At 48.0% G+C, this 11,548-nt stretch overlaps 2 protein-coding genes across 2 annotated transcripts; one reads left to right on the forward strand and one right to left on the reverse strand.

Moving 5' to 3' along the window:
* Positions 1-9,400: 9,400 nt before the first annotated feature.
* Positions 9,401-9,785, forward strand: PHALS_10304 (uncharacterized protein; the record flags this gene model as incomplete). Its single annotated transcript, XM_024725703.1, has 2 exons — positions 9,401-9,503; positions 9,577-9,785. The coding sequence occupies 2 exons, from the start codon at positions 9,401-9,403 to the stop codon at positions 9,783-9,785; spliced, it is 312 nt and encodes a 103-aa protein (XP_024576453.1).
* Positions 9,786-10,403: 618 nt separating this feature from the next.
* PHALS_10305 (uncharacterized protein) lies at positions 10,404-10,720 on the reverse strand (the record flags this gene model as incomplete). The annotated part of the gene is made up of 2 exons (XM_024725705.1): positions 10,404-10,565; positions 10,601-10,720. 2 exons carry the CDS (start codon positions 10,718-10,720, stop codon positions 10,404-10,406), a joined length of 282 nt encoding a protein of 93 aa, XP_024576454.1.
* Positions 10,721-11,548: the final 828 nt, after the last annotated feature.

Raw genomic sequence — 11,548 nt, forward strand, 5'->3', positions numbered from 1 at the left:
CTTAGACGCCCAACGATGGAGTGATCGCGTCCTTCGCTTCTGTAGCCAAATTCCACACGAGGGTCAAAGACCGACCGTGGATTGGCGCACATGATAGCCATCCTGCAGACAGCATCCAGCTGCTGCTTCTGTGTCTCGTCGAGGTCATTGGTAATGACACATCTTCTTCCGGAAGTCGAGAGTTCGGGATTCGGACACAGCGTCCGCTTGTTCGAGCAGAGCTTCCGTCTCACCGCTCGGGAGCCTGGTTCTCTTCTTCTTCCCATCCTGGGAAGGAGTCTCCAACTTGTAGTCGACCTTCTCCAACTCCTCGACAAGGCAAAACATAGCCGATGCCGAACGCGGTGCGCGCTCAGGAGTAGACATTGCGTCTGTGTTCTTGCTCGTGCGACCCTGTCGCTGACAATGCGCTGCGCGGTACTCGGTTACCGAGAGCTTGAAGCTGCGTTTCCCTTGAAGCAAAGGCGGTGGAGTGCAAAAGTGTCCAAAGCTGATGACATCCTAGCTACGGCTGCCCACTCCATCCGCGGACGTGCTGTCCGAAGTTGCCTGCCCGCAGGCGTTCTCGGAACCAGCGAGACCGGGTGTCTATCGTATCCTAGACACTGAGTTGATTGAGCAGAGAATTTGTAAAGATGATCCTGGTGATGTTGTGATGCCTTGGTCACGCGAGCCTTGTTCGAGGCGACAATTGAATGTGAACTGTTGGCGTTTACAATCTTGATGGGGGAGAGTGTAACGGGGTTTCACATGCTATAGTCTAATGATTTGGTCACACATGATGATGTGACCACACAATGGTGTGGCTACACTTAATCAGCAAGTCAGTACGTGGTTGGAACAGCCAGTAGTTATTCATTTAATTTGATTTTCTAATAGATAGGAAAACCTATAAGTTTAGATATAGGCGGCTTTGCCACAAATAAAATCGAGAGTTACATTTTACGTTTTGAACGAAAGATTTGATTTGCCTTGGGTTAAGGTTGTATTTACTCTTGGAGTAAGTGAATTGCGATTCGCTACACTCGTACTGGTTCTAAGTATGGAACTACGAAAACCGATCTTAGCTTAGTTTTTCTTAAGCAAAAGGGCTACGGCGGCCTTGCTGCACGCAGGGTGGATAGCAGAAGCGGTTTTTTTTCAACTTTGTCGGGGTCATGAAAACAGGATCCAGCTTCCAAAAGAGGGACTCTCTTTAAGATTGGTGGGGCTCACAGATAATGGCTGTGGGATTTTGAATAAGCTTTCAGGAATACATGAAGCCGCGGAAAGAGCCTATAAATTCGAGAGCGTCGTGCAATTACGTAAGATGAACAGCTGTTAATATTATTAGCAAAGTACGAAGAGGCTTAATTTTGGATACAATATCTGTGGGCCTTGTGACGAGGACACATGTAAAGGTGCTCTTCGAAGCCTTCAAGTTGTTTTGTAAAATAATGCTTAATCAGTTTTGTTCAAGGATGTGATAGCGTGGTTTGTTTATTTGTCATGGATCTGATTATGAGATACGATTTCAATATAGGTACAGCGTGGCTGAAGCCCAACCAGCCACGGGTTGACTGGAAGTCGAAAAGACTAGGTGCGACGTATTTCCCTCCTGATGGAGCATTGTTAGCTTTTGAAGCCACCTCTGCCAAAAAGCAGAAGTGCCAAAGCTGCGACATCTTCTATACAGGACATGATAATTGTATTGCTAATTCTTCGCGCGGATCCCGGAAGGAAGCAGCAACAGTGGGCCGAATTCTTTAGAATAACGGCTGATATCGTGATCGTCAGTTGTACGGTATGGAACAGCTTGAAGCTGGAGACATTTACGCCAGACTCGGTAGCGAGCGGAAGCGACTATATGTCGTAGCTTTTCGTGTCAAAGCTGTCGAGGTTCAAATGTGATTGTAAGCTGCAGACAGAGCAGGCAGGCCTTAGAGATAAAAAAAGGTTTCTTATTCCGATGTGACGGAAGTAATGGATCAGTATTATCATGTAACGGAATCACTGTGTGGAACAGTGAAGCTCCACGGGTGCCGAGAAAGGTAACTTGCTTGTTTGGAGAGAAATAGGTAGTCCAAGAGATTATAAGTCTTCCTTTACTTGCCCAAGCAGATGTTTTTATTGAGCTGGAGAGCTTAACTGTAGGGTATAAGCGCAAGAAACAGGAAGGTAGTGAAGCCAGTGATATCATACAGCTAGTACCGTAGGAGCTAAGCTGAGATCTCAATTCTCATGTATGTATCTGTCATGGAAGACAGTCGCAAAACACAGTGTGGAAGGGATGTAACAGCGTTTCTCGAGAAAACAACGGACCCATTCTATCATTTCTTGATTGATTAACACGACGTGGTGACAAGAAACCCAGCACGCGTGTCACCCAACAAAGTAGAGTATGCCATGAAATTTCACTGGAAATGTTGCGTCTCACGAGAATAGCCCGTACCAATGTGTGACGCTCTTAACGGTTTCTACCGTCTGAAGCACTAAAAAATTTGGCATCGACCTTCTATGTCAGAACAGCTTATGGGTTTGGATGCTCATAAAAAGCATGATACTAATACGATAGCGACGCAAAACGTCAAATCCTATAAATGGTGAGCTGCAATACAGCATGGTCGGCTGCATGTCACATAGTCTCTTGAATATTTTAATGGAACATTGAAAAACATTTAAACAGCTGAGGAATAGAGATAACAATATACTTCTCACTGCGGTGTATACTTTGATCGGAATAATAGAAGAGTGGCTGGTCATCCCGAAGGGACTGTCGAATGCATCAGCGACGATCAATCGTCTGATAACGTATCTGATCAGTCCACATCGTGAAAATGCTAGACCAAATTTGACAAGAACATGGTTCAAAGTATCGCCAGAGCACGGAAATCTGGATATGAACATCCACGTCTAGCACTTAGAGCAGTATATCTGTTTGTCAGCATGTACAAGTGTGTCAATGATGCCGACTAAATCCCAATTTAGTTTCAAAACAAATATTCTGCGGGGTGCTTCGTTATCAGAGACATTGCGGACTGTCCAGTGACTTTATCCCAAATGAGCTTAACGGCGGGCCTTGGTATTTTACTTGCACACTTACAGAGTGAAAGCTATATCGATATGGCATGACCCCTCGTCAATCCTATAAGAAAGATATCAAGATGGTGTTGAGCGCAGCAGATAAAGTGGCCTGTAAGATTGTGTAATGAATTTAAACGTGCCCCAGTCTGGCTTTACCCGAATTTCGATCGGCCAAGTTCATGCTGTCTGTGCCGCTTTATCCTTTGTGATAGGCTTGCTTTACTTCAAGTAGATGCCAATAAGTATAAAAGCGTGCTGCATTTCAGCTCTACCTGCTTTAAGGAACAAAAAAGAATTACGCCATCCATAGTATGGGGCCTCGTTCAAATTATCATGCGTAGTTGTGCACAGCAGCGTCGTTAGCTCGAGGATGGATGTATTGCAACCATCGTATTGTATAGAGTCCGCGCCTAGCAAAGCTCTAGTGGAGCTTGTTCATGGTGCTAAGCATCATTTCAAAATTTTCGACAGCTAACCATTCGTAAAAGAGTATTCGAACGAAACGCATAGATCACTTAGTGTGGGATATCCCCAAAAAAACTGCTCGAAGAGATCGATTAGCAAGTCAAGTTGTATTTGCGGCCACTTCTCCGACAAGACTGCAGCAACTCTGTGGCGGTAACATATACATCCAGGATACACTAACCATTACTCATTACGAAAATTCTGAAGAGGAATGTGCGAACCTTATCTAACCGAAGAATGACTGAGTGAAAGAACCTCATTGCAGCACCGATAAATCTGGGATAGATTTGCTGCAGAATTATTTATTTGATCACCATCATGGTTGATTGTCATGCGCAAGGTGGGCGACGCTTTAGCTGAGAGCCAGGTTTTGGGAGAAATAAACACGCTAATGCTGGAAGCAAGTGAAACACAGATAAATATGCAGAGAGACAAAGCGTTTTATTTATTGCAGTGAACCTACCTATTAATGCAGTATGTGCGGTCAATAAGTCTAGGCTGAGCCAGCGCTACATTGGACAGTTCACAGTCATAGCAAATGTGGATCGGATTTTAGTTATAACATCTCGAAGGGATCCTATGTTCGACGTTACTTACTGCTAAAACCCAATAATATCGCTTAAAGCGCGTTTACATGTACCCTGTTGAAAGGGGGGTCACCCAAGATGGCGTTACCGTACAAAAGTGTAGATACATAAGACGGTGTTATCCTACAATGATGTGGCTACACCGTAACAAGAAGCCACTACGTGGCGGGACTGCCAGTACTTATGCATATTAATTAGATCTCTCTATACAATCACGAAAACGTAAGGTTTAAAATATAGGCGGTTCTGCTGCAATATTAAAACAGATAAATACAGTTTCAATTTTAAACGGACGGAGCTCTCCACCCTCTTTCCAGCATAGCTGAGATCCATTGGCTCAGGCCCGCTCGACGAGCTCTGAGGGCGTGTATTTCAGTCAAGTCGTGCCGACTTAAAGTTGAATTCGGCATTCAATGTCACATTCACTAATTCTTTGGATGCACACAAAAGACTTCCATTATAACCACGCCAGTGCGAGGGCTCTCCATAAAGACGGTCACTGTGGTCGCCTTGGGGAGAGGATCGGCTTCCATCTCGGCAATGAGAGTACGCAACACTAGGATAAAGTTCACCAAATTATTCTTTTATGTCGGGCGGCAAGGAAACGCGATATGCATAATCAAGCGGCGAGAACACTTTTAAAAGGAAGCTTAAGCTTCCTTCAGGAGGGGAATCGAACAACCCGCATGTTAGTGCCCATTCTCGCGCTCGACCTTCGACCTTTGGGGTAGCTAGCGCCATGCGCTGTTGCTCGTTCTGGAGCATGGCGGATGCCATAGCCGTCTCGGCCTCTCTCACCCAGAGCATGATGTTCTTTCCATTCTTACCTTCGAAGGTCTTAACCCTCAACATGAGCAACCTGGACCGGGAGAGCACATCCGTCGTCGACGGTGGCGTCTTGGACGCAGTCGATGCCGACACCTTCTGCTATAGGTGCTCCAGCAGAGCATTTGTATTGCTCGAAAACGCCTCTAGACGCGCCCTTTTTGCTTCATGTCCTTGCGAAGTGAGTTGTTGCACGCACTTAGGGCTAAGCAAGAATATTAGCTTATTAAGCCCGTCCTGCATGCCCTGGGGCAAATAGGAGAATTGCTCCATTCTTGCAGATGATCAGTCGTAACGACGCAGGCGTAGATTGACTACAAACGCTACCAAGTGCAGCGGGGCTACCGTAGCTCTTTGCTTAGAGGAAAGCTTTCTCAAGGTTACCAACCATACGTTTTATACTAAAGCCAGTACGAGTTTAGCGGACTTCAATTCGCAACCTCCAAGAGTTTCCAAAACCTTAACCAAGGCAAGCACACTCCAGCTGCCGGGCAGCGTTTGATAATCCGACCGTGTTTTGTATGTGGAGACACCCGTCACCTTCGGACTGGTTATCCTCTGCGCAAGGCGCGTCAAAGTTCATCGAAGCGACGTCCCGCTACTCATTAGTCTGTTTTGTCGCAGAAACCGACAGAACTCAGTAGGCGCAGGGCGCCCTTCTCGGGAAGAACTGCGTTCTGTTGAGCCTTAAAGCGATAGAGGTCAGCAGGGAAGAGCTCCGTGCTTTTGAACACGAAACTTGTATGCAAGCCGGGCTTGCTGGTCGTAAAGCGACCATGAAGGGATTTTAGAAGCCATGAAAGATCCTTATCGATTCCGGGGCGTCGGGCAATTATGCTCGACGCTCCACGATCGAAGGAAGTCAGCTGTATGCTGAGGCGCCGAAAACGCGGTTGAGTGACATTGTCACTGTTCGCCTGCCAACGGGGACTTGTGTCACTGTGCCGAACGTCCCTGTCGACCTCGGTGTCAAGTTTCTTGACTTCGATAGCGTGGAACGCTGCTTACTTTTAGACTTGGATTCAGGTTGACCTTATTCTTGGTACTGCATGGCTGGAACACCATGAGCCATGGATCGACTGGGGGTCGAAGGGTGAATCATGAACCCACCTCTGCTAGGAAGCAGAAGCGCTAATGGCGCGGGTACTGGACCAGGACTGTCAATGTGATGGATATCGGAGTTCCAAGTTGTCGAACACCGGAGGTGTTTTGGGCAAAAGTTCAGAGCATGGCTCGCGGGCTGAACGTGGAATGGCACGTAACCCACTGAGCACTGCTTAATTATCAAAGCCGTTGCTGCATGCTAATAGTGGCATGGTCGGCCAAGGGTCGAGGCGTCAAGGGCGAGATCTCAGTGGTACACATGGAGTGGTAAGTAACCCACTGAGCACTGCACAAGTATCAAAGCAGTTGCTGCATGCCAAGAGTGGCATTGTCGGACGATGTCCGAGGCATCGAGGGCGAGGCCTCAGTGATGCGCGTAGAGTGACACGTAGTCCACCGACCACTGGTCACGTTTTGGAGAAGTTGCTGAATGCCCTGAGTGGCATGGTCGGACGAGGTCCGAGGCATCTTGGGCAAGGTCCTTCAGATGCGCGTGGAGTGGCACGGTATCTACTGGACAAAGACTGCAGAGATAGCTGCTCTTCGTCGGATCTTGTTAATAACAACAAGGCCTCGATGGAGCAGGAAGTGGGAACACTGGACGACGCTGAGCGCGTGTTCCCACTTGTCTCGACGAGACGTAAAACCGCTATAGAGAGGAGACGGCGATGCCGTATGTTGTCTTCAAGACACAGGTGCGTCGACCCTGACCCAAGTTGTGTATACCGTAGACGAAAGCGCGCAGCTATACACCATTGTCAACGCTATGACAGGGAAGACTGCGACGGAGCCCTCGAGACTTTTTTGCGGTGGAGGCTTTTCTTGAGCTGGACGAGATTTCCTTCGAAGAGTTTGGCGGTGCTTTGAAGTCAGGCGATTTCGCTGATGTGGTCATCATACGACCGAACGAGAAAATTAACTCGTCGTCGCATCTGAATGATGATATCCTGGAGTCACCAACGCACGATTCGTCGATCCTGAAGAATCTCTTGGATCCGCACCATCCTTTGGTAACGGAATTTCGAGATGTTGTCTCCAAAGACACGCCGTGGCGCGCTGCACCGGAAAACCTGCATCTACTCCAAAATATCCCGTTGAGTTCTTTGGTCGAGGCCTTTTTTGCTTTACTCCATACTGGTCACAGTCTTGGTCTTTGATAAACGTTCCGCGTGTAAATGGACCTCCAGTGGATGTCAAACACGCATCCGCGGCTTGGCTCACATGAGCTATCTCAGTTGTAGTCACACATCGACCCTCTTTAAGCGTCTGCGCGCGTCCGAAACGAGACAAATCAGACTATTCTGCATTCTTCCTGACAGGATTCGACAAAGACACTGCCATTTCCGCATGATCCGAGCCATACTTGTGCAAGTACTTGGCGAGGCAAGCCGCTTGCGCAAGTCCTTTTGGATCTTTAAAAGCAGCCAGTACACAATCGCCTTGACCTTAGCGGGTTCCGCTCGAAGTCCACGCTTCACAATGAAGCACCCTATAAAAGAGAATTTCTTCAGCGCCGAAATTGCACTTGTCTTGATTCGCATACAGCTTGTTCGTGTGTAGGCACTCAAGCACCGCTCTTAAATGGACGATTTGGCTCTCTGCATCTGTCATCCCGTGTCCCGCTCATTTGTCGACGAAGATGTTGTCGAAGTATGTCTGGGCATACGCTCCGTGATGCCCGAACAACTGCGCCACAAGGCAATTGATGCTCTTGGTGCTATTGACAGGCCTTAGGACATCATCAGCCACTCCTATAGTATGCCGCTCGGAGTACTAACCGCTGTCAGCGAAATATCACTCGCTCTCCTGAGCAATGGGTAACACCCATCGACCAAGTCCAGTGCACTGTACACTGTACCTAGCCAGTACCTTTCACGCCAGCGGCTAATTGCCAAAAGATCGACCCGCTGTCCCTACGGAGAGGACTGCCCGTCCGACGTCCTGTGTTTTTGCTGATCGCGTCTTAACAACCCCAACTCCGCCACTCCAACATCCCTCATTCACGATGACGTTACCATCCCGTTGACGCTTCTGGCCTATCCTGAACCCATGCCAAGCCTATCGCAGCGAACATGGCAACCAACCTCGTCACGTCCTAACCAACAAGGCTTTCAGCTTCATCGAGGAAGCACGCGCGCAACGCCTCTGCGGATGAAACGTAGACACTGGCCATTTACTGCGTTGACAAGGACCGCGTGGCAGCTATTGATAAGTGCAAGATGGCCATTCCGATCTCTCGTCTCGCCAGCGATTTGCCATTCAAGAAGTCTTGCATCCGATAAACAAGGAAACTACGTCATTTACGTGGAACTCGGCTGTCAACTCGATAACAATTTTTAACTGCGTGTATGATCAGGGCATTTGCTTCGTCTGCACTAACCGCAGACTTCCTGTCAAGCTCGAAGGTACTGAAATGAATTGCATTGGCCACACGCTCACCGTACAGTCTTACAGTGCTTACAAGCGTTCCTACTTCACTGGCTTTATCCGCATTCCGTAAGACTTATACGGCGAGAAAATCTAGGACTAGTTTGTTGACCTTGGGCTGGTTCCAGTAGTTAAACCGACGCATCAAGCTGACTTGCTAACGTCGCGCGACCGTATAGTCTAGTTTTCCGAGTTTGAAATCCCCAAGACATTATTGTCGAATGGACAACCCATGCATGAGGTCTTATTATCAAAGTTTTAAGATCTTGTCTACGAGCAACACAAACGACGTGCTATTTACAAGATCATCTCTTCTTCAATTTTCGCTTGACTTGAAGCTGTTGCTGCTCGTCAACAAGCTGAGGAGACTCCGGGGATGCCTTTCACGACCTACGACGCGGAGAACGCTTTCAAAACTGACAATTGACTCTGCTACCGGTGTGCCTGAGTCAAAGCCAATTTTTGTTCTGTCTGAGGGGACTCTAATCCCAGAGCGTCCGGAAGCCCGGCTCCGGTTCGAGACTCGGTGAAAGTCACTCGGCTCGCACTTTGCTCGCACGCCCCTAACCTTTGTTTGGGTGTCATACAACACATTACAATTTGTCAAGCAACTACTGGCCGGCAGGTTTTCGGTTGCCCAGTGTAGCGTACGTCTCCTAAATTGGACTTCAGTTACGACAAACCTACCGCCGCCGATTCCGATTGTGTCGCCAGTGTTCGACCCTCGGCTGGACGGATCCCGTCAGTAATCTGGTTGTAACCCGCCCATCCTCAAGCCCAAGATTGATTCGATCAAGCTATTGGTGTATTTTTAAAAATATGGAAGGCAGTTCAGAAAATGCTTAAGCTCGTAAACCCGAAGATCGCTGTGCACATACGCCCACTAGTTTATACCAGCCCCTCGAATTTTAATCCAGTGGTGAGCAAGCATGCTCTTTATCGAGTGTCCGGCGGCAAGTCGTCGCAACGCATGTTACGTTTTGCAGTTTAATGCAACGGCTAGCACGAGATTATTTGAAGAAGGGTCGCACTGTGAGTGCCATCTTAGCCAACTACATTCCTAATGACTCATATCGTGACATTGCGCGATCGTGCGCCTTTATAGGTCTCTCATTTTGTGCACATGCACCTGCGATAGACTACGACCCAGTAAAGGCCCAGGCATTGAACGGCAACGTGACAACTATTAGTGTTCAAATTACCTTCTCTGGACGGATCAGACCATCGCGGCTCTCTGCGTGGTTAAGACTACGCTCAGTTCCTCAGCATCACGTTGGCGGTAGCGATGGGACTAGTCATCGAAGGACTAGATAGCAGCATACCCATGGCTTCATCTGACTACAGACGTCGCCCATACTACCGTTAAGGATGAAGCATGGATTCTGTCAAGTAACTGAGTCGTCCTGAACCTTGCGAGGGCTGTCCATGATTATTAACGGACTTGTCGTAACTGATCAAAAGGAGATCCGAAGCATTTTCTTCAGGATTACACGCTTCTCGCCCTCCAAAAAAAAGTTCACTACTCCAAACGTCTCCGGGTCGTGAGCTATTACATCAATATCACTTACTCAAAGGCCCACTTCCGCGACGACTTCACCTATAATGGTCGTGATGGCGTCGCTCTTGTTTTCTCTGGTGCCCATCCCTTCACGGACGTGAAGAATACCACCACTCTATACACCAACGGATACCAGCAGGCTCGCCACCTGTTTGTATGTTTCCAGCTGCACCCGAAAGGGGGACGGTAGAGCTAGACTGATGGTTTGGTTAAGGGCAGTGCGGGATAAGTGATGGTGTCTCGATTTGTGTTTTCATGTTAAGGCACTATATATATACATAATTCATTGATAAGTGTCTAGAGAGAAAAGTGGATTTAATATATCGCTGGGTTTTGGCTTGTGCTTTTGTGTGTCAGATACAGTCATCGGGTTCTCATTCACGTCGTGTATGCACCGGTTGATGTGACTGCACGTAAACGCTTTTTCGACTCCCTGCCCATCTAAATTCCGGACGAGGCAACCCACCCAATTGATACTTGGTGATCTCATTACGCCGATCGACCCTGCTTGACGAGAAGGGCCCCAATGCTCCGCCCTGGTTATCCTTTCAATCAACACAAAACCTTAGACCGTGTTTAACTCCAAGACACGTAAAGCACCCTCAAAGCCAGAAAATCGATTGGCACGCCGAGGTTCGCAAAGATCTCCACACCCGTGCTTAAAACGAAATGTAGACACACGTGCCGACATTGAGGTTGCTAAAAGTGATCTTAAAGCTTTCGAAAATTATGGTTCCAGCCGATGTGAGAACTCTGACCAAACTGTTATGATAAAAAGGAAGGCTTCATCCGTCATGCGTTGCTTCGATTTCTGGATTTTCAAACCCTTGCAAAACGACTTGGTTAGTAGAAGGCAGGGGAGGCATTCCTCGACTTCGTTATAGCCTTCGGCAACGTCCTTTGCCCGGCGCTAGTGATGGTGCTTAATCACTTTGGATTCAGCGACGTCTCCTGTGATTATATAATGTCTCTGTCTCGCGGTACTCGCGTCAGCGTCATAGTTTACGCGATAACGGGCAAGTCCTTTGAATTGGGAGGCGAGGTTCGGCTAGGCAGTTCGCTGTCGCCAGCCCTCTTCTTCCTCTTTATTGAGCCAACGCTTGCCTACCTTCGTGGGAACAGCTGGGAATCTCGGCCTGCAAATTCCAGATGACCATCTTCACTTGCTCTTGCCGATGACTGCACTGGATTTATGCGAGACCCTGGTCTGGCTCCTGGTTTCGTTGACGTAGTCAACCTATCTTGTGTGACCCACCCTTTCATACCAGGGTACGTGTGACCCCACTACAGAGCACGGGCTGAAAATATACAACTTACCAAAGCTACTTGGCTACGGCGAACTGACCCTTCGAGACAAAGACGTCCTCGTGCAACCCTCGGGAAACCCACAACCCTCGAATTATAATAACTGCATATTTTAAAATTTGATTTGTTTCGAGAGGCCAGGAATCCGCTAAGGCTACCCAGAACCAAATGATACTAATCAACCATTTAGAGTTATCGAGATAATCGCCTCCAA

This window comes from Plasmopara halstedii (assembly GCF_900000015.1).
Source record: "Plasmopara halstedii genome assembly, contig: Scaffold_470, whole genome shotgun sequence".
In the NCBI taxonomy this organism is placed as follows: domain Eukaryota; phylum Oomycota; class Peronosporomycetes; order Peronosporales; family Peronosporaceae; genus Plasmopara; species Plasmopara halstedii.